The following is a 23,919-nucleotide window of genomic DNA, read 5'->3' as shown; positions in this document are numbered from 1 at the left end:
TAATTAGATTATGAATTAACTGTTCACTAGTGAATCAATGGTACTTAAGGTTTTAGATACGAACAGAGAAGTAAAACGGTAATTTCACCCAACTCTATTTGTGAACCATGAACGGAGGGTTGATCGACATGTAATGATTATATCAATGGACTGTTCAAATCTTTTGAGTAAATATGTTCCATAATTCTGAAGAGTGCAATTCCGGATTTTAGTGGAATAATGTTGGAGTTAATAAAGTAGATAATTAATTAAAGAATTTTAATTAATTTTATCTAAATTTATTGGAGCTTGAAATTATGGGTCTATAGTCCCCAAACCATCTTCGTACAATCATTATGGATACTCTTAAATAATTAATTTGATTAATTATTTATTCTCACAAAATTTATTAACTAATAAAATTGTTTATTATTTTAACTAAAGGGAATATTCTATTTGTAATTTGATTTCAAATAAAATATAAAATAGAGAAATCAAATGTTTGGATATTCTATTTGTAATTTGATTACAAATAAAATATATACGAGAGAGAAATCAAATATTTAGATATTCTATTTGTAATTTGATTACAAATAAAATATAAAAGAGATAAATCAAATATTTGACAATATTATAAATATTCTCACAAAATATAATACACGTTCCCTTTTTTCCCTCCCACTTTACAATACATGTTCCTCTCTTTTTCTTCCATTTTTATATACACGTTCCCCTCCCTCCTATGCTATATAATACATCTCTCTCTCTCTCTCTCCCTTAAAGTGGAAGAGAATTTTTGATAAAAAATTTTATAGTTGATTTTTGTGAGAAAAGTTAGGAAAGTTAGCTCACACTCCATCGGTTGATTCGAAAAATTGGTAAGGAAGATCGTGGAGTTGAAAGAACGTTGGCACTTTTGTCCATCGGTTGATTCGAAAAATTGGTGAGGAAGATCGTGGAGTTGAAAGAACGTTGGCGACCTGCAAATCTTAAACACAAACTCAAGGTAATGATTCTAATTTTTTTTAGAGAATTGTAAATAAAATATTATAATATTTATATGTTAAATTATAAGAGAATTTATAAAAATTCTTATAATTAAATAAGATTCACTTGTTCGTTCTAAACAAAATTATTTTGTTATGAAAAAAATTTAAAAAATGTTTATTATTTTTCACATCTTCCGTTGCCCTTCGAACAATTATAAACCAATAATAACATGAATATCCTAACACGATTGTAATTCAGTATCACGCCGGTGATGGGCAGTATGACTGAAAAGTTACCATTCTGATAGAAATCCAACAGGAAGCTAGTAACACAGATGATATGTACATCAACCCCTCCTTTCATAGCCACTCACCGACTGCCACGGCTTGTCGTGGCTGCAGCAGATCAGGATCAAAGAGATGAAAACTCCAATGAAATTACTTTTTGTTTAGGCAGCTGGTAGTGCATATAAAGGTAAGCCTTTTTTCTTCTTTTTTTTTCTTCTTCAATTCCATCCACCTCCTTATCATCACACCTAAATTACAAATTCGCACACCAACAAACTGGTTCTATTTCATTGCAGTAGGAGATCAAAACTCCGAATTAGGATGAGATTTTTAACTCTAGGCTCTGCATGCTTTAGGGGAGTCCTAGTAAATACTCTTTTTTGCATTATTTCTTCACATTAATCAAGATATAGTAACTCAAATGCATCCAAAATTCCATAATCCCATGTCGTAAGTAAAGGCACAAGAAACAATTACCATACTACCTCATATGTTAAGATGATATGTTAGTGATGCATGGCAATGTTATGGATGCCATTGCTATTAGAAGAATTAGAGACATTAGCAAGCATTCAGAGCCTTCAGAAATACTCGTGCAAGTATTGTGATTCCAAGTTTCGACAGTGTACAATGTAATAGGAAGTTTTGCATTGGTCTTCCCCTATTTAAGAGGCCTGTACTATAGTTATCAATAAGTCTTGTTTTTTTAATCGAAATTAACTAGATTGCAAACTGAAAACCCTCTGGAATTCAGATGCCATACGACAGAAGATACACACTGAGCTTCAGATTTGCTGTAAATCTTCAAGCAAATCAGCTACCACTTGAACAGCAAAAGCACAATAGAAGTATGAGTACTTAAGCAGTTTATCAAGACGACAACACCCAGTTGTTAATTCCATTATATCTCTTAAGTTGATGAATTCAGTATCTTAACAAAAGAGTAATTAAAAGTTCATTTAACACAATCAGAATTTCAGTATCTTAACAAAATGAACTTTCTATATTGTAGCAACAACCAAAAAAATGAACTTTCTATAGATGCAAGTATATGTGATCAGTAAAGACAAAAGGACTAAGGTTTAATAGCGTGCACCATTACTTCAAAATAACCAGGCTGAGCTACTCAAAGAGTAAGACTAAGAACATAAATCATAGATAAACAGACCCAATTTACGAACCAGACGAGAACGGATGTGACACAAAAGAGTAGTAAAACCGAAACCAATCATAGCATGTTAACTGCTGTCTAAGTAGCATGGCCCTCAAATACAGTACAAAGGCAGCCGATATACTGAGTTAGCTGATGAGATGATGAACAATTGCAATATGATATCTGAGTGAGAATAACCTGACAAATCCACAAAGCAACTGGTTGACTATATCAAGCTTTATCATTTTGCCAAGCTTCCAATGAATCACTGTTGGTGTTCTGATGGCTGAGTTGGAAACCCATCAATGATTTCAACAGGGTATATATGGATGCAATCCTGCCATGGACTGTTATCTGGAGTAGCTTTCACGTTGCGGAGAGCCTGCCACACTGCACTGTTGCATTTGAAGCCGCTTCCAAAAGCAATCTGCCACACTCGATGTCCCTTGCGCATCCTCCCCTTGGCCTCAGTGTATGCGAGCTCGTACCAGATAGAACTTGAGGAGGTGTTGCCAAACCGGTGCAGTGTCATCCGTGAAGCTTCCACATGCTCAGGTCGGAGTTGCAGATTCTTCTCTAGCTCGTCGATCACAGCCCTGCCTCCGGCATGGATGCAGAAATGGTCAAAGGCGAGCTTGAAGTCCGGGATATAGGGCTTCACCTTGCCATTGAAGAGCTTCTTGGCAACGAGAGTCGCGAAGAAGAGGAGTTGTTCGCTAATTGGAAGGACAAGAGGACCGAGGGTGGTGATGTTGATCTTGAGTGCCTCCCCGGCGATGGCCATGAGGTCCTTGGAGAGGGACACGCCGACCTTGCTGTTCTCGTCCTGCTCCTGGTAGACGCAACGGAAGGCCCTGTCATCGGCGCCGTGGTGGGTGCGGACCACGTGGAGGAGCTTGTACTTGGCGCGACGTCGGTCGGCCGAACGGTTGGAGAGCAACACGGCGGCGGCTCCGACACGGAAAAGGCAATTGGGGATGAGCATTGACTTGCGGTTCCCAAAATACCAATTTTGCGTGATGTTCTCGGTGCTGACCACGACCGCGTAGGTGGCGCGGTGGACCTGGAGGAGGTCGCGAGCGAGGTCGAGAGAGATGACGCCAGCGCTGCAACCCATGCCGCCGAGGTTGAAGCTCTTGATGTTGCCGCGGAGCTTGTAGCGGTTGACGATCATGGCGGAGAGGGACGGAGTGGGATTGAAAAGACTGCAATTGACGACGAGGATGCCGACGTCCTTGGGCTTGACGCCGGTGCTCTTGAAGAGATTGTCCAAAGCGCCGAACATGACCTGCTCCGCCTCCTCGCGGGCGGTGGCCATGGAAGGGCGGGGCGGGAGGTCGTGCAACGCGGCGGGCAGGTAGGTCTCCTGACCGAGTCCGGAGCGCTCGAGGATCCGGCGCTGGAACTCAAGGGCCGACTCGTTGAATGCCCCGCAGAGCTGCGAATGCGACATGAACACCTGGAAGGGCACCTCAAGTTTCACCGGCGGGCGATAGCAGGAGTAGTCTACGAGGTACACGGGGCGGGGCCGCCTCATGATGTACACGGTGGCGCCGACGACGAAGAAAGAGGAGCAGGCGAGGACGCTGATGAGATTGTACTGAAGATGGCGCCATAGCTGCCGGAGGTCATCCGGGTCAGTCTGCGCCGCCTCCAGGAGGACCACCACCATCAGAGGTATCAACAGCAGGGTCAGCAGGTGGGTGATAAGGTAGTGGTAGCCCAGCTTAACGTATTTAAGGTTCACGCTCTGCAAGAAGTCCGGCAAGCGCCGGCTCTCCCGCCGTGCAGGCAGCGGCGCCTGCTCGCCGACCTCCTTCGATGCTCCTCCTCCCTTCATCCTCCCACCTTCGCTAAGATCTCAGTCCCTCCCTCTTTCTTTCAATGGCTTTCTCCTATCACCCCCCGTTATATGCACGTCGCTGACTTTTTCTTAATAGGAACAGAATAGTCGCCAAGAAACCCCGCTGGGCTCGTCGACAAGGTTTTCGTAGAAGGAAGAGCCGCCGTCTCCCACAGTCTCCTCCGTGTAGCCGCGGACTGGAAGGCGAAGAAGTGCTGGAAAAAGGCCGTCAGCCGCCCCCGCCGTATCCGCCGCGCTGGGATCCCGCGGAGGGACAGCAACAAAAGAAGGGGAACGGGCTGGTGGCTGGCGATGATTCCGGACCTAGTCTCCGCAAACAGGACAACGTGAGCCAGGCTGTCGCCGGTTGGCGGTCCAAAGAACGGACGGACCGCAACTGAACCGCACCGCTTGGTTTTTTTAGCAAAACCGGTTTGGTTTAATTTAGTTTGGCTTGCTCGACGCCGTAAAGAGCGGATCCAGACTTCTTTATTTTTTTATCAAATTAATTTTAATCTATTGATCGACTTTCGTCTTTATATTGAATACAACTTGGCCTTTATAGATGCAATGCTAAAAAAAAATTCTGAATTGCTCATATGTCTTATTTATAAATGTCAATCCCCCAAATTTACTAAGTCTTCAATCTTTTTTTAAAAAATAAAAATAAAATTTAGAGTTTAAGACAATTACAAAATATTGTGGTCGAGTTTAGTCATATATATTGATCCTGTCCGAATCAAGAGTCAGCGGACGCTAGGCACGTGACGCTTTCTGCTGGATCCTCGAGTGCTCCGGCGAACCTGCAACAAAACCGAGCCGGGAGGGGTGTCCCGGCGACAGTCCTCCGACGCTCAAGTCAGGCGAGGAATGACAAAAAGGTGGCCTCAAGATGAAGACGTGCATACCTCCGGTGAAGAAATGGAGGCCTTATATAGACCCCTCGAAGAAGCCTGGGCGCGCCAATCAAAGCAACCACCTGCATTTGACCATGCCCAGGCATGGGTCTGTCAGAAGGGTCATGCCTAGATATGGATCCGTCAGAAAAGGCGTCCATGAGGCCATACTGCTACTGTATCAACCTTTCCATGATGTGACGGCAAGATCCTCCATCGTGCGATCTTGTGTACGGCCTAATCATCAGACATGCTTCTACCGATATCCCATATCCCGAGCCGAGCGCATAGGCCGCTCGGCCACCTTTTTGTCCCCTCGCCCTTATTTTGTCCGGGCGGGTTGCCCGCTCGGCTCTTTGGCCCTGCCGTTCGGGCTCCCGGCCCTTCGATCCTCCCGCCTTGGCGTCGGAAACCCAAACCCATGGATGGGTTATCTCTAACTCCGCTCGGACCTACCCGGCTGATCGGCTCGGCCATTAACCGCTTAGTCAGCCCTTCATCGGTTCTCAAGCTGAGACCCTTCAGGAAGTGGGTCCCCCATTCTTACTGCCGGATCACTTGCCTTCCCTTCAAGTCTAGTCGAAGGAGGTAGTGAGTCCGACTGACTGGACTATATGTGTCCGAGCGGGCGGTCGCCGCTTCCATAATCTTCCTTTTAGCCGTTCGGCCCTTATGCCGGATTCAGCCGCTCGGCTCTTCGTTTCGGATGCCTTGTTGTTCAACGTGGACGTTTGCTTGCCTAAATCTTCTCGAAAATCGCGCAAATCCTTCCCATTAAGTCGCAGCATGCGCGGTATGACGCACATTAATTGCGCCTAGTGGCAAGGCGCCACGTGGCTCTTCTCACGTGGCGGCGATGCTTAGTACGATGGGACGCGATTGCTTTGAAATAGACGGTCGGATGATGGCCTCGTCTTTCGTGACCTGCATCCGACGGCGGAGGCCGACCAACCTCGGCAGTATAAAGCCTCCGTCTTCTCCCTTCGCCGCATGCTTGCTCGTGCTTCCTCCGTCTGCCTCCTCTGCCGCTGTAGCCTTCGACGATCCAGTCCCAGTTTCCGGCTGCTACCTTTTCCCCGGTGATCTTTTCCGCCCGTTTCCTTCTCAGTGAGTCTTCTTCCTTCACTTACTAGGTTTTCCCTGCCCATTTCGCCTCTTTCGCTCCCCTTCTTTCGATTTCTTGCTATCCTCTTGCCCCTCCGAGATGGCAAGTTCCTCTGAACCCACCACCAACGTTCACGGTCCCTGGTATATGACCATGGAGAGTCGGTTTGATGAGGAGGGTGCTCAGCGCCTTGTTCGGACGTATGGGATTCCCAATAACTATGAAATAATTATAGCCGACCTGACTGACCGACCACATGATCCGCCGATCGGCACAATCTGTTTCTTTTTAGACCAATTCCAGGGTGGCCTTAGATTTCCTACCCATCCCTTTATTGTAGAGGTTTGTAACTATTTTCACATCCCGCTCGACCAACTTGTGCCGAATTCCTTTAGGCTGCTGAGCGGGGTGGTCGTCCTCTTCAAGCTGCACAGTATCCCTCTTGACCCCAAAATATTCCACTTCTTCTTCTATCCCAAACAATCCGAGCCGGGCACTTTCATTTTCCAAAGTAGAATAGGCTTTAAATTTTTTGATAACATGCCGACCTCCAACAAACACTGGAAGGAGTTTTTCTTTTATATCCGACTTCCCGAGCGGCCAGCATTCCGAACTAGGTGGCAGACCGCTGTGCCGACTCAGCCGGAGCTCGGCAAGTTCAGAAGCAATCCAGCCTATCTTCATGCGGCGAACTGGTTGTCTGGTCAGCGATACAAGATCGACCAGTTGCTGCTCAAGGGGGTGTTATATATTTTCGGATTGTCTCCCGTTCGGGCAAATCTCCCCTTCCGCATGAGTAAGGATTCTTTACTCTCTTAGTCTTTTTTGTCTAATTGATTTTAATTTCGTTTATTGCAGCTGAAGTCATGTGGCGATCCAAGGCTACCGCCCACCTGAAGTTGAAAGCCGTGGAAATCGAAGCGGCTACGAAAAAAGAGCTCGCCGAGCGGGGCCTCATCCCCAGCCGACCGGCCGACGCAGGAGAAGGGGGGACGCAGTCCGCCCCTGAAACAGAAGTTGCCCCATCCGCTTCAACGGAGGTTGAGGCGGATCCTGTTTCCTCGGCTCCCGCCGAGCTGGGAATTCCCCCGTCCGGGGATCCACCGCTAGAACTTCGTCGAAAACGTCGAAGAGACTCCGGTCCTCCGCCACCCCAAGAGGGGGAACCACATGAGCCGATCGGCGTAACTTCGCCCGATCGCACGCCGTCGCAGATCGGGACTCCTGTGACATCGCCTCCTGCGCAGCCCACCGACTCTCCTCCCCGGACTCGTCGCCGCTTACATCGGTTGGGCGAAACTTCCACCATAGGGGAGTCCTCTGGCCAGGCGACTGCAGCTGAAGAAGCGCCGACCGGCCACCCAACCATCAAGACCACCCTCCGATTCCCATCGGAGGAATATTTACTGTCCGCCGATCGGCCCTCAAGCCCCGTTCACGAAATAACCTTGACGGGCCCGCTTGCCAAGCTTTTTGAGGACGCGCAGATTCAAGCGGCCCTCATGACGCCCAAGCAGCTTGGCGACAACAACATGCAGCAGGCCACTCAGGTATTCATTTTTCTTCCTGTTCCATGCCACTATTTGATTCCTGATTTCATTATTTCCTTTACAGCGCTGGGCTGAGCAAATCGCCACTAGCCGTCGGCTAGCCGAGCTGGAGGGTCTCCTGGAAAAACTTCAATTGTCGGGGGGTCCGTCGGCCGAGCGGGAGAAACAAACCCTCGAGGCCGAACAGAAGAAGGCTGCCGATCTGGCTGCGGAGGTGGCCCGACTTCGGGACGGGGACGCGAAGCGAGCCAGTGGCCGGAAGAGGCGAGCGATTGCTGATCTGGATAAAATGAAAGTCGAAGTCCCGGCCCTAGATCAGCAGTCTAAGAAGCTAGAGGCCGAGCTGAATGCCGAGCGAGAGATCCGTTCGGCAGAGCGCACAAAGGTCGAGGTCGACTTGAAGGCTGTTCAAGACACCTTAACCGCTTCCCGAGCGGCACTCAGAAAATATAAAGAGGGAGAGCCGAGTCGCCTAGCAGCCGCGCGCCAGGAATACCTCAACTCGGAGAGGTTCGGCCTAAAATTCGGTGGCAACGTCTCTTCCACTTTCGCCGAAGCGGTCAAGGTCACCGTGACATACTTGAAGAAAGGGGGCCACCTTCCCGAGGGAATGCATATTCCCGCCTCCGACCTGGCGGCCATGATTGATGATATTCCTGACGCTTTCTTCAGCTTTGAAGACCCTGAGTGAGGCGGGTTATTTCGAGTACCTTCTGTATTTCATCCGCTCGGCGGATGTAAAATTTTTGTGCGTGTCGTTCGGCATAATTCTTCTTCTAAAGAAACGCTGCTCCTTTGCTTGTTTTCCTACTCATTGTCCATAATATTCTTCTGTTTGCTTAACGTTGATACTTAGAGTCAGTCCTGCTCTTAAGGGTTCTCTTTCACGCGTCCGATCGGCTTGGCACATTGCATAGAGTCCGAGCGAGGTAGCCTACTCACTTTGCACATATCCTGCCTGCGTGAAGTCCACAAAGCCGAGTATCGAAGGACCAACTCCCAATCGGGCCTGAATTTTTTAATATTTGTAGTTTCCACGGTTTCTTACTTTGATATTCGTTCTTCCGCTCGGATGTTTATAGCCGATCGGCGCTGCTCTCCTCGTCGGCACGGATGTTTATAGCCGATCGGCGCGGCTCTCGATTTTTACGATGCTCGTCGGCGCCGATGTTTATAGCCGATCGGCGCTCTCGATTTTTAACGACGGTGCTCGTCGGCGGATGTTTATAGCCGATCGGCGCGGCCTCGATTTTAACGACGGTGCTCGTCGGCGCGGATGTTTATAGGCGGCTCTCGATTTTTAACGACGGTGCTTGTCGGCGCGGATGTTTATAGCCGATCGGCCGGCTCTCGATTTTAACGACGGTGCTCGGCGCGGATGTTTATAGCCGATCGGCGCGACTCGATTTTAACGACGGTGCTCGGGCGCGGATGTTTATAGCCGATCGGCGCGACTCTCGATTTTTACGGTGCTTGTCGGCCCGGATGTTTATAGCCGATCGGGGCGGCTCGATTTTAACGACGGTGCTCGTCGACGGATGTTTATAGCCGATCGGCGCGGCTCTCGATTTTAACGACGGTGCTCGTCGGCGCGGATGTTTATAGCCGATCGGGCGGCTCTCGATTTCGACGGTGCTTCCGCCGGATGTTTATAGCCGATCGGCGCTCGATTTTTAACGACGGTGCTCGTCGGCGCGGATGTTTATAGCCGATCGGCGCGGCTCGATTTTTAACGACGGTGCTCGTCGGCGGATGTTTATAGCCGATCGGGGCGGCTCTCGACGGTGCTCGTCGGCGCGGATGTTTATAGCCGATCGCCGGCTCTCGATTTTTAACGACGGTGCTCGCGGATGTTTATAGCCGATCGCGCGGCTTCGATTTTTAACGACGGTGCTCGTCGAGCACGGATGTTTATAGCCGATCGGCGCTGCTCGATTTTTAACGACTGCTCGCCGGCTGGATGTTTATAGCGATCGGGCGGCTCGATTTTAACGACGGTGCTCGTCGGTGATGTTTATAGCCGATCGGCGTCTCGATTTTAACGACGGTGCTGCCTACCGTTATACACTTGACGCCCGTCCGCCGTAGCTCTTTGCCTTCACCCGGCTGATAATGCCCTCCGGCCGAACGGCTCGTGGTCTACTCCGAGCATTTTGGCTCGGATAATATACCTCCGTCCGAATGGTGCGGGGCCTTCGATCCCGCGCTTGGCTCGACCAATTTACCTCCCACCGAACCAGACGGGCCTTCGATCCCGAGCTGGCTCGACCATTATTTATCTCCTACCGAAGCCGGGTTATTTGCTTACAAGTCTAACCATATAAACCTCGCGGCCGGCTCGGGGGCCTTCGATGATAATGCCTTATATTCGCTTCCTTTGACTTTTCATCTCGCATTTCAAGTATTTAGTCGAAAAATGAAATACACAAGGTGATTTACGATGATACACCTTTCACCCCGCCGGTAAGGCCGGAGGTGGTTCGCGCTCCAGCCTATCTAGCCGCCGTCCGTCCTCGTCCTCCAGTAATAGCGCCCGAGCCGAGCTTTTCGATGATTTTGAAAGGGCCCATGGAGCTTCAAGCTTGTCGACGTCGCCGACCGGCTTGACTCTTCCAGACAAGATCGCCGACTTGAACGATCCGGGAATTACGCTCCGGTTGTAGTTTTGCTTCATCCACTGACGGTATGCCATCACCGAACGACGCCTTTGCCCTCTCCTCTTCTACCAAGTCCAGCTCTATGTTTCTTCGTTCGGCATTGTCATCATCATAGCTCCGGATCCGGCTGACTCAACGCCGACTTCGACCAGATAGCCTCACCGCCATATACCAAATGGAACGGTGTGACTCCGTCCCTTGCGCCGTTCGGATGGCCCACAAGACGCCTGGCACTTCATCCGCCAACTCCTCCCAAATGGTCGAGCCGAGCGCGCAGAATGAATTTCCCGATTGGCGACTTCAGCTTGACCGTTGCTCGAGGATAGGCCACGGACGTGAAATGTTGCTCAATGCCATAGCTTTGCACCAATCCTCTAACATCTTCCCTGTGAATTGCCGTTGTTGGACACTAGTCGGCGAGGGATGCCGAACCGACAAATGATGTGTTGCGGATGAATTTTTAACCATTTGTTCATGATCCTCGCTAGGCCTCCACCCACTTGGAAAAATAGTCTACCGCCACTAGTAAAATTTTCTGCCGGTCGCCATCGGAAATGGACCCACAATATCCATTCCCCATTGATCGAATCGGACATGAGATGGTTGATGCCTTCATCTCCTCGGTGGAAGAAGTTGTGATACTTCGCATGAAAGGCATGTAGATCTTGTCCGAGCAACATCTGCTTGTAAAGTTGGCCAAAGTATCCCGCCAAGAGGATCTTCTTGGCCAATGAGCGCCCGCCTGATGACCCCCGCATGATCCTTGATGCACTTCGGAGGATGTAGGCCGAGTCCTCCGAGCTTACACATTTCAGCAAAGGGCGCGAGAAAGCTTGTAAAGCTGATCTCCGATGAGTGTAAACCGACCGGCTCTTCTTCCGAGGAGCCGGGCCGCATATTCATCGGATGGTGTGGTGCCCGAACGGAGGAATTCTATAATAGGTGTCCTCCAATCACTTGAAACGCGAGGCCTTGCATCCGGTCGACATGCGCCACCACAGCGTTTTTTCAATTGGTTGCTGAATGGCGACCGGCGTTATTGAGCTCGCGAGTTTGGCTAACTCATCGGCAGCCTGGTTCTCCGCTCGGGATCTTCTGAATAAGCACCTCTCGGAAAGTAGCTTTGAGTTTTCAAAGGCCTCAACAGAGTTTGAGCCGAACACGCTGATTTCAAAGGTGCCGAAAGTTGCCGAGCGCCAATTGTGAATCGAATAGAGTGTCACCCGACCGCCTCCCACATGTCGTGTCGCCTGCAATCCGCCATGAGGGCCTCATACCGCTTCATTGTTAGTAGCTTTGTAATCTAGCCGAACGGATAGGTGCATCTTTTCTTCCCGAGGTGAGAGTAGTAATATTCCGATCCCACTCCGAGCCGAGTGGAGGATCCATCCACATATATTCTCCACATAGCTTCGGCTCGCCTTTGCACTTTGGTCACAAAATCACCAAGGATTGGGCTTTAATCGCCGAGCGGGCTGATATTGATGTCAAATTCACTTAATTCTGTCCACTTGATAAGCCGTCCGGACGCTTCGGATTCAACAAGACTCTTCCGAGTGGATTGTTCGTCCGGACAATAATGGTGTGAGCCAAGAAATACGGAAGCGCCGAGCGGCTAGAACCAAAGCAAAGGCCAACTTCTCGAGCCCAGTGTAACGAGATTCAACATCTTTAAAATGTGGCTTAGAAAATACACCACTGCTCTTCGCTCGCCTTCACAAGTGCCGAGCCTACAACATGCTCTTACGATTTATAGATACATATAAAGTGACTCACCCCAGATCGGCTAACATTGGCAGAGAATTAAGATATGTCTTCAACTCTTCAAATGCTCTGGTCACATTCTTCATCCCATCGAACTTAGTGGCTCAGCAGATCTTGAAGAATGGCAGTTCGGCCGGCGGTTCTCGAGATGAATCTCGATAGAGCGGTTATCCGACCGGTCAACCTTTGCACTTCTCTTGTATTTCTGGGGCGGCATGTCTTGCAGTGCTTTAACCTTGCTTGGATTTGCTTGATTCCCCGCTTGGTTACTATGTACCAAGAAACGCCTCCTTGCTCCGAACAGCACTTTTGGGATTTAGCTTGACTCCATATTTAGCTTCGTTTGGAAGGTTTTTTCCATATCCTTGAAAAGATCGGCCGCTCGGACGGATTTGATAAGAATGTCGCCCACATAAACTTCCAGATTCAGCCCGATCTGCTCCTTGAACACCTTGTTCATCAAGCGTTGATAGGTGGCCCCAGATTCTTCAATCCGAACCGGATCACATTAGCAATATGTGTCGCCTACCGCTACGAAGCTTACTTTTTCTTGATCTTCCCAAGCGAGCACTTGATGATATCCTTGGTAGGCGTCAAGCATGCAAATAGCCGGCCGTAGAGTCCACCAAATGATCTATCCGGGGCAGAGAAAAATCCTTGGGGCATGCCTTGTTTAAATCTCGAAAGTCGATGCACCTCCACTTGCCGCCCGGCTTGAGACCAAGACTACGCTACGCCCACCGGAACCTGACTGCGATGTGGCGGCCTTCAAGTTTTTCCACCTCCGCCGATAATGGCATTCTCGCCGACGTCAAGTCCCTTTTTCTCCGCTTCACCGCCGAGGTCCCGGCCGACATGCACCATGCGCTAGGCTCATGGAATTCCGTGTAACTCATGTGTCGACCTGACGAAGACATCATGATTTCGTTGGAGGCATTGGATCGCTTCTCCTCTCTTCTTCCCGATCGAGGCGATAAAAGTCGTGGCCTCCGATCGGTTTGATGGATGGACTTCTCCTTTCATCATAAATTAAAGCAGGAGGTTTCGGTTATGGCGTGTACCTCAATTCGGGCCTTCCGAGCAACAATCTGCTCGGATCATCTCTATATAGCACCGCCGAGCAGCTAGATCTCCCCGCACTTCTCCTACTTTGTCCTCCATGGGGAACTTTATCTTCCGGTGGAAGGTTGAGACAACCGCTCGGAATTCGCCGAGCGCTGGTCGTCCCAAAATGACGTTGTAGGATGAGGGAGAGTCGACCACCACGAAGTTTATTGTCCCGGTCCTCCGAGCGGTTCTTCTCCCAGTGAGGTGGCTACTGATTTGTCCGACCACCAACTTCTGTCAGAACCCAGAGCGGGTCGCATGGCAAGAATTTCACCGATCAATTTGCACCGATCGAACGCTTGAATATGATGTTGACCGAGCTCCCTGTGTCAACAAATACGGTGAATGGTGTAATTTGCTATTACCGCTTTAATGAGCAGCATCGTCGAGGGGCACTTCTACTCCTTCTAAGTCCCCGGTCCGAAAGTGATTTCGTCCACTTGCCCGCCTTGGCCGCAACGACCGCTGGATCTCGCACGGACGCCCGCTGCCTTGGCTCGAGTCGCCCCGGCCGGCCCACCAAGAATAACGCTGATCTCGCCCGGAAGTATTGCTCTATTTTCCTCCTCCCGAGCGGACGGTCGTGACCGCTTCCTGACGCTCGCGATTCTCCCGCCGAGATCGGTGCCGATCGGTGTTCACGATGTCGCCCTGCAGTCCGGCCACCTTCATGAGTCCCACGCCTCCGTCGATGGGAGGCGACCGCTGCTCGGCTTTCCGGGAATGGATTGACACAAAGGGAAGACTTCGCAATCCTCGTGTTATGCGATTACCGTGGAAGGTGCAACATAGGGTCCACCTCTTCTTTGGCTGAAGCGGCACCACTTTGTACGCGGCGATCCGGGCGTGAGGATCGAATTGCTCGCCTCGGTCCTCCGGGTGGTCACGAGCGCGGTCGCTTCCGCCTAGATGAACAGTGCCTACCGAGTTTTTCCGAGCGGCTTGCGCTTCTTCCACATTTATATATTCGCGGCCCGATGTAGCATGTGATCATAATCTCGGGGCGGCTTTCGACCGGAAGAAGTCCCCATCCACAAGGCCTTGCGTGAAGGCATTCATCATCGTCTCCGGCTGTGGGGATATCCATCGCCACTTGGTTGAATCACCGAATATAACCTCAAGCGATTCTCTCGGCCTTGCTTGATGGCGAATGTCGACACTTGTCTTTTGATAACGCCGACCATCGCGGCGGTGGAGGAAGGCCGCTCGAATTCCTTAAGCTCGTGATGGATCCGTCCCCAAGAACCTCCGAAACCATCGTTGAGCCGATCCCGAGAGGGTGGTAAGGAAGACTTACACTTTACTCCATCTGTACCGATGGAGCGTGGTCAGATTATCGAACTTACCTGGATGATCATCCGGTCTCTGTTCCATTGTATTCGCCGATCGTCGGAGGCACGTAGTGCTTGGGCGGAGGGTCTCGTAGGATAGCCTCCAAAATTGGCGATTGATCCGCTGGGGAGGAGTCCGCCTGGGAGGCTTTCCCCCGTCATCCCGCCTTGGCATTTCATCCGAGGAAGATCCTCTATCTCTTCGGGCCGGTATGGCTTCAGGGGTGCGAATAAGGCCCGATGGAATGCGACGGTGGTCGGAGGTGCTTCCGCCGCCACCGACGCAGATGTTGCTTGTTGCTCCGCCCGCCGGATGCTTTTGTTTTGCTCCATGAGTCATGCCCTCATCTCGACCGTAGCATCGAGTTCTTCCGCTGAAAGCGCCACCGTGTTGTCGTCCAGCCTCGTCCATTGTCTCCGATCGGATGCAGGAGCGTTCCCACAGACGGCGCCAATTTGATCCCGTCCGAATCAAGAGTCACGGACGCTAGGCACGTGGCGCTCATTGATCCTCGAGTGCTCCGCGAATCCGCAACAAAACCGAGCCGGAGGGTGTCCCATGACGGTCCTCCAACGCCAAGTCGCGAGGAATGACAAAAGGTGGCCTCAAGATGAAGACGTCATACCCGGTGAAGAAATGGAGGCCTTATATAGACCCCTCGAGAAGCCTGGGCGCCAATCAAAGCAACCACCAGATTTGACCATGCCTGTGCATGAGTTTGTCAAGGGCCATGCCAGATATTGATCCGCCGAAAAGGCGCCCATGAGGCCATATCACGCATCAGATCAACCTTTCCATGATGTGACGGCAAGATCCTCCATCGTGCGATCTTGTGTACGGTCTAATCATCAGACATGCTTTTACCGATATCCCATATCCCGAGCCGAGCGCATAGGCCGCTCGGCCACCTTTTTGTCCCCTCGCCCTTATTTTGTCCGGGCGGGTTGCCCGCTCGGCTCTTTGGCCCCTGCCGTTCGGGCTCCCGGTCGGCCCTTCGATCCTCCTGCCTTGGCGTCGGAAACCCAAACCCATGGATGGGTTATCTCTAACTCCGCTCGGACCTACCCGGCTGATCGGCTCGGCCATTAACCGCTTAGTCAGCCCTTCATCGGTTCTCAAGCTGAGACCCTTCAGGAAGTGGGTCCCCCATTCTTACTGCCGGATCATATATATATATATATATATATATATATATATATATATATATATATATATATATATTACTTTCTCTACTATACGTAAAATGGATAACTGAAATGGAGGAATAGAAAATAAAATAAAATTATTTCTCTCTCTAGGTTTCTTCTTCCCCTTCATTCCTTTCCTAGTATTCACGATTTGAACCTTAATTACGATGTATTTGTAAAAAAATTTCCTCCAAATAAGGGGCGTAATCAAAGAATGTTGGGCTTCTGGGTTGGTCACCGTATGCGCTTCTCGATTTACCCTAGTGACCGATGAAAAACTTCCATGGGACCGAACCGATTATCCCAGAGATAGTCATTGAGACTAACTGGGATTATCAAATTTTTATCTTCCCCTTCATTCCTATGTGATTTACATGTCTTCAACTCACTATCGAGGCAGCGATTAAGGACGTTTTAGGTGAACAAAATCACTTTTTTACTGCATTCTTCCCCTTCATTCCCAAGTTAATGACCTTATCCTAAATCAAATTCGGTCATTTGCAATAATCCTAAAACCTAAACTTTTGAAGAAAATAAATGTAATTTTCTCAACGTGGAGAGTTATCATGAGTCAAGGTTAACTCCAAAGGTCAATTGTGGCTCTAAGCTAATTTTATATTGCCCTTGTAGGAGACCACTAGCTAGTTTGATGAGCATTGGGTCGACTAAAAATCTATACAACCTCTCTAAAGGATAATCTTAAGATAGGGTTAGGTGTAACAATTGGATATATAGTGACCTACAAATGCATAGCAGTTGAGTGGGGAGACGACTTCATTGTTTTCAATAAACTAACAGCAACATTTTTTTTTAAGGTGGAAATGTTTTATAGGTCATTGAATCCCTTAGAATGGATTGTCAGTTCTCATCAATTGAAATCCTTGCAAGTAATGTTATATGATACACATTCATGTCATTATTCTTGCGATTTGGACCGTAAGAGTTGTTCTAGACTCATTCATAGTTTGAGATGGGCACTTTTATGATTAAAAAAAATTACACTAGGTGCTTATAGAGTATACCACATAAGGTGTGCAGCATAGTAAAATCCTATATATAGAATTTTGTTATACAACACATCTTAAGATGTAGGGTATAGTATTTAACAATGACGGAGCCAAGAATTATAGCTCATCCAAGCTAAAAATGACCTCCCAATGGATCCCGAGCTAAAGGCCCCTTTCTTTTAATTCGGGAATTCAAAATCAATGTGATGAACAAGTAAAATTAACATAACCATTAGTGATGAACAAAGTATATATATATATATATATTATAACTTGCAGTTATACCATTTAAAATTTTACCTTTAAAATTTAGATATTATGGTATAGCATAAAAACAAATAGAAAAACAAAATTGATGAAATGCTATTGTGCCTAATGCTTTAGAGAATATGCCTATGATTTGATATACGCTTGATATATAAACTGTTTTAATTTCTCCTTTATCAATTCTTTCTCTAAGAGTATAACAATCAATTTCAATTTTTTTCATTCTCTTGAAAGACAGAATTGGCAGCACTCTGTATGCATGGTTGTTTGATTGTCACAATACATACAATATAAGGTTACTAAGGATGATCAACACAAATCTTGTAATAAATAGTTTAACCAAATTATTTCACAAATGATTGAGACCATAAATCTATACTTTACTTTGATTGAAGTCATTCACACAATAGTAGTCTACTTATTTTTCTAGAAAATGAGGGTCTTTCTAAGAAAAACACAATAACCAATCACCATGTAGTAATATCACAAGCCCCATTCGTATCACAAAATCCAATTAAGTTTAAATTATTTTCTAAGGAAAAATAGATGGACAATGAACCCTTTAAGTATTTGAGTAAGTAATGAACTATATCAAGATAAGGTCGTTCAGGCTCATGCATGAATTAACTAATGGTGTTGATTAAAATGAGATTTTCAGTCCTGTGATGGTTAAGTAAATTAATTTTCCAACTAGACCTTGATAATGTATTGAATTTTTGAGTAAGTCGTCGTAAAAGAATTGAGTTTCAAAGATTATTTCATGGAAAACTTGGCGGCTTAGCACCAAGTAATCCTGCTTCTTGTAGAATATCAGGTGAATACTTGTGTTGATTGATAAAAATATCCCTTTTAGAACGTGTTATGTCAATTCCAAGAGAATACTTTAATTATCCAAGATCTTTAAACTAAAGCAAGTAGCAAGAAAAGCTTTTAAATCATTGATAGTATTTTGATCAATTCCTATAATAATCATATCATCTATAATAACATAATGTAAAAGAGTATCCACATTCTTTTGTAGATCTTGTTGGCAAGTTTTGTGTTGGTAGGGTTTTTTTGGAGAATGTGAATATTACAAAAAAAAAAAAAATAGTAATTTAACGACAAAAATAATTCGTCGTAAATTAGTAACGAAAATGTATTTGTCTCAAAATAGCAACGAATTTAGCAACAAATTAAGTTTAGTAGCAAACTTTGCAACAAGAATATGTCACATATTTGGTCGCTAATTTGAGATGAAATTGAAATTTATCGTTAATTTTGAGATAAATTAATTTTCTTAGCGGATCATAGATGAATTTTAGAACAAATTATGATTTTGTTGGACAGATTAATATTGTAAAATATCGGAAAAAAATGGCGAATAATAATAAGGGAATTTTTCAGAATTTTTAGAAATTTTTCAGGAATTTTTCAGAGCTCGTAGGGACGAGTTTATGGAGACAAAAACGGGGTCCGGGAAAAGCATATTTAGGATACCCATTTAAGCGAGGAAAAGTTGGATTTATTTTTCTTTTTCTATTTCTTTTCCTTATTTTCTGTTTTCCCCCACTGTTTCCTTCCCTCGATGCCTCCTCACGCCGAACCCGTGCCTTTCCTCCCGATTCCCCCTGCGACGCCGAAGCCCTAACTGTCGTTCTCTCTTGCGATGACAGTTCCCTGCTTCACGAATTAAAGCCAAACCGATCCCCACTCCTCTTCGTCTTCTCGACTTTGCCCAGATTCCGCTCCTCTAGTTGATGCGACACCAACCCTTGATCCACCTCTGCCGGCCACCAAGTCCGACCAGTGTCGTCGACGCCTGTGCCCTAGCACCGCCGGGTGTCGCTCCTCCTCAGTCCTAAAGCTGGCCTCTCCTTCTCTTCCTTTCCAAGCCGCACCGGACGGCGCCACCCCTTGAGGCCGAAGGGAGCAACGCTGAAACTGCACGGTGCCGCTTCTCTGCATTACCGCCACTTGCCATAGCCGACGCCACTGCCTTTTTCCCCACAGCGAGTTCTTCCACCCCCGACACACCCGTGCCCTGGCACTGTCGCTGGATCCTTGATCATCCCTTCCTTGCGGTGGATTTAGGTCACGATTGAGGTAAGTTTGGGTTGTTGGTTTTGGATCTTCTGTTCTTGATCCGAACAGTGTAGTTTGTTCCCAGCTATGAGTTGTTTCGTTTGTAATATGGAATCTATGTTTGTTTTTTAGCAGCAAAGCTTTAATCCAACAGCTGCTCATATTAGGTCCAGCAGCAACGATCCTTGCTATTGAGTCACAACGACTGTGGTTGAGGTATAGTGTAGGAATTGATTTTTCGTTGTAGGTGATTTGCTAGTTATGTTAGCAATAATTGTTAACTTAGGTTTAGAATTTATCTAATGGTGTAATTTTGGGGTTAATGAAACTAACCCTAGATGTTTGGTGGATTAGGAAGTTGTTTAGCTAATTGTTTAATTAACTTAGCTAAACTGTACGATTTACTACAGGATTTTGACACGAGACGAGTATCTCGATTATCGGATTGGACCATTTCGATTGGAGGCGGGTACTTTGACTTTATGTCTTTTGATATGCATAATAATGTTTTTAACATATATCAACGATTATGTTTCTCATTTACTTCGGTTGATCACTACCCGACCTGTTACATGTTGTTTGTTTATTTTTTTTATGCACATCATGTTAGTATTTACCTGATCATACATGCTTATAGAAGTAGTGACACAACCATATTGTATATTATATTCAGGACCTAGGGTTTTTGATACCTTATCTGATCTGTGTACCTTTGTTTTGATTCATTGTCCTGTGGTACACATTTTATAGTTATATATGGATTGTTCAGGATATTGCCATGTTTAGTGTCATACATCATATTGCATGATTGCATGCTGTGCGATAGTCTGCTCCATTATTGTTGAGCACATTGCCAGTTACATGTATCCGTACACACCATCACTCATGGATTAGTGGTAGATCGTGTGTGTGACAGCTCATTGCTTCGCTGGCTGTCCGGGTGACTCAGCCAGATGGTTCTACTCTATTCGCCCGCTAGTTTAGTGTAGCAGGTAGCCAGCGGTTGACTCTGCTTGCCCGCTGGTCCGCCACGGGTAGTGACGCAGCTGGTAGGCAGAGATTCCTCCCCGCCATCGTAACGGAGATTAGAGTATCAGGCTCCCCATTTATGATTTGGGGTAGAGGATAGGTGTATCCGACAAAGATCCCGCCCACTCGGCCACCATCGTGAGCAGTGATGGCGGAGTGCACTTGTCACAACCTTACCCACCTTGGTCTCACCATCAGCGTGATACGACTTCATCGGCCGTGGGTGATCATGACATTCGCATCATACGCACGATGCATTTATTGCTCAGGTTTCACGATTTACTCGTGATTTACTGATGCATACGATCGATACTTATGTGATTACGACACTCTCGCCGACGACCTTGCATTTATACCTTGGTCCTGGTTAGTACAGTTTTCTCCTGTTTGTTTCAGTTGCGTTTATCCTTCTTGTATCAGGAGACTGTACGCATGATTAGTGCTGCCTGTTATTTTCTTTATTATGCATATCAGTTGTTACCCGCCGAGTGTTGGACTCACACCCTCCTCCGTTGTTATTTTCAGGTTGATGCTGTCCAGAGAGTTCCAGTCGCTAGTCCCCTGCAGTCCACGAGGATGTTTATTTATCTTTTGGTGTTATTTACTAGACTATGTTGAGACTTGTTCTATTTTGATACACTTGGATCTTATATGGACATTATCGATGAGTTTTTATTTGGATTTGTTTTAATACATGTCTGCCTGGACGGCAGAAGAGGTAAGTTGATCTTATTGTCGGATTTGAGCTTTATGAGTGTAGCGGAGTAGGAATATGTTTTGAGCTTTATGAGTGTAGTGGAGTAGGAATATGTTTTGAGCTTTATGGGTGTAGTTGAGTAGGGTTGTTTTTGATACATATTATCACTGTTACAGTTTGTTAAATTATTAACTGCATGGGTGATTGTTTTATTATCTATTATTGTTCCGGTCGTGTTGGCCGAGGTATATGTGGCCCAGAGGGCGATGTAGAAAGTTTCAGATTGTCCGCCGTACAGGGGAGATGCTGCCGAAATTTCTTCGGACAGGGACTCCCCCGGGGCGTGACAAATATTGGACGAACGAGTTAATAAATTTTCGACAAAACTTAGATTCGTCACTGAATTCAGGGACGAAACAAGGTTTTGTAGCTGAAATCAAGGATGAAACCTGGTTTCATCCCTGAATTTAGCGACGAATCCAAGTTTCATCGCTAATTTTAGGGATCTATTATAAGTCCCTCTCACAACCCTAATCCCTAATTTTCCATCTTGATCCCAACTCACAAACGTCTGCCAACGCCAGTTTTCTCTAACTCGCGAAGCACGCAACTGATCTCCTTAATCTCCTTTCCTCCTACCCTCCCCTTCCCCTGCTCGCGATTGGCCAAGAAGCACGCTTGTAGATCTCCCTTCAGTGATTTTCTATAGGGTCAACACTATCGGCGAGCGCCTCAATCGCTGTTGTTGTTTTGATGTAGAGACACATTTGTTCTAGTGGTTGTATCATAGTCCACAAAGGACGGACGTCGGCCCAACTCCATGACCGACTGTGCTCTGGCTCCAGGGTGGACCTGTAAGTTCATGCTCCTCCTCTTCGGATGATTGAATTCGACATCTTCAATTCTGATCGAAAGTTCTATTTTCCCTATCTGGGAAAATACATTATGATGTCCCTCTTATTTTTTGGGTTTTCCCACTTATATCCCTAAAACGTTTTCATTCTCATTTTTATCCCTCCTCTTTTATTTTTGTTCTTGATAATATCCTTACCGTTAATTGCTCAGCTAATCAAACGCGAGACCCTCCTAGGCAGATTCCTGCTTTTGCTCCTCAGCCTACGGGGTATTAGCAATTGTTTCCAGTTGTTGTTCCCCTCCCGAGGGCAGGTTCTTATGCGTTACTCACCCGTTCACCACTGGAAACATCACTGCCCGTCCGACTTGCATTTGTTAAGCTTACCACCAACATTCATCTTGAGCCTAGATTGAATTCTCCATGAGATTCATAGTTGCATTACTTATAGCTTCCTTGTTCGTAGATAAAGCGGATTCGGAATTCTCTTTCATTCTAAGGCATAACTTGTATCCATGCGCTTCATATTAGCCTGGAGTTCGCTCCCATCAATATAGTCATCCCTACCCTATCACGTCAATCCCACAAGCCTCTTATGCATTCTCGTTCGATCACGGTAGGGGAGCAAGTCAAAATAGAAACACTTACATTGGATTTAGGGATAACCAAGCTTGAACTAATGACTTCCACCACGTCAAGGTTAATTGCTCCATGAATATCAAACGGAATGTCTGGAAATTCGGACTCAGAGCCCTCGATGATTCGTGGAATGTCCAACAGCCGGAGGAGGCTGAGTACTTTATTAATTGCAATCCTACCTGCTTTGCTAGGCTCCTCAATCTCCTCCTCACCGGCAAACTCCACATCCAGCCCAACATGACTGAGAAGTTACTCTTCCATGAGGCCCTCTTTTATGGCCTCCTCAACAAGGTTCGCGACGGCCGATGAGGTGCCTTCGACGGGAACTACCTCCAACTTGCCAGCTCAATCTCCGGTTGCACTCCTGGAGATGGGACAACCATCTATGTTGGCCCTGACGATGACTAATGTGTCTCCCATGACAGCATGGTCCACGTCTACGATTGGATCCCATCATCCTCAGCTTCCAGTAGGTCAACGGCATCCCCTACTTTGACACCGACAACATCATGATCACTACCCGCGAGTAACTGGGCAAGGGGGATGCTGCATGGGCATTTTTCTCAACCTCCACTAGTGAGCTCCGTCACCATTTCCGCATCGCCCACTACAACCAAGTCAAGAGCTTCACTATTGACGCACTCAACTTAATCAACACTGACCGAAAGATCTTCGTCAGCTGCGAAGGGCGCTGCAACGAGTACAACATCAAGGTATGTGACCAAGACACCGACAAATAGGGTAACTTCTCAACGCCGACAAGTGTTTGATGGTGGCGATATTGTTCATGAGAAGAGACACCAGTTTCATCGACCTCTTAGACTTCAGAGCCAAGGGTGTGGTGTGGTCATGATCCGACACCAACACAACGGTTTCAACCTCCCTAGACAAGAAGCACGCCCTCCACGCCAACATCATCGAAGAGACCCACTCCATTTGCTTTGTCAACCAATACGACGACCTCAACTTCATAGACTCGAGGAGCCATGCCAGCAGCGTGTGGTGGAGTTCGAGGAGCAATCTCACAAATTGGAAAGCTCCCAACGAAGAGAGTTGCTACCCCAAACCTCCGATGCACGACGACCAGCTCTTCTCCATGAACGGCAGCATCTCTATCTTCTATGGTCCAATGGGTGCTAAACGCATGACAGGGGAGAATAGAGTCATGTTTACACAACATGTCATTTCTGTTTGATATTCACGTAGCAATTAACGATATAGATATTATCATGAACAAAAATAAAAGAAAAGGAATATAAATAGAAGCGAAAATGTTTTAGAGACATAAGTGGGGAAAATAAAAAATAAGAGGGACATAATAATATATTTCCCTACTAGTAGAGCCATCAGGAACTTCCAAGAAGTCAAGCTGCTAAACGCCAATCTCAGGCCTCGGAAATCGACATGGGTTGCAAAAATCCCACCTCCATTTTACGGTGATTCACTTGATTGCAATCCATCAGTTCCTACAATTTTCTTTAATGATCTTAATCATCTTGATGAGAAAGGGGAA

The 23,919-nt window shown here is 47.0% G+C and overlaps 1 protein-coding gene, 1 long non-coding RNA gene and 1 pseudogene across 2 annotated transcripts; 2 read left to right on the top strand and 1 right to left on the bottom strand.

Annotated features, from left to right (window-relative positions):
* Nucleotides 1-2,374: 2,374 nt before the first annotated feature.
* Nucleotides 2,375-4,564, bottom strand: LOC122008567 (3-ketoacyl-CoA synthase 4-like). The gene has a single exon (XM_042564335.1). The coding sequence runs from the start codon at nucleotides 4,247-4,249 to the stop codon at nucleotides 2,675-2,677; it is 1,575 nt and encodes a 524-aa protein (XP_042420269.1). The 5' UTR covers nucleotides 4,250-4,564; the 3' UTR covers nucleotides 2,375-2,674.
* Nucleotides 4,565-18,680: 14,116 nt separating this feature from the next.
* Nucleotides 18,681-19,649, top strand: LOC122011755. The gene is made up of 3 exons (XR_006120025.1): nucleotides 18,681-19,209; nucleotides 19,324-19,404; nucleotides 19,599-19,649. It is a non-coding gene; the product is annotated as an uncharacterized LOC122011755 (long non-coding RNA).
* A 2,829-nt stretch (nucleotides 19,650-22,478) lies between these two features.
* LOC122010703 lies at nucleotides 22,479-23,601 on the top strand (annotated as a pseudogene).
* Nucleotides 23,602-23,919: the final 318 nt, after the last annotated feature.

Source organism: Zingiber officinale, chromosome 8A, assembly GCF_018446385.1.
Source record: "Zingiber officinale cultivar Zhangliang chromosome 8A, Zo_v1.1, whole genome shotgun sequence".
NCBI classification, from domain to species: domain Eukaryota; kingdom Viridiplantae; phylum Streptophyta; class Magnoliopsida; order Zingiberales; family Zingiberaceae; genus Zingiber; species Zingiber officinale.
The sequence above is the reverse complement of the archived record's forward strand: the minus strand, read 5'-3'. Positions and strand labels throughout refer to the sequence as shown.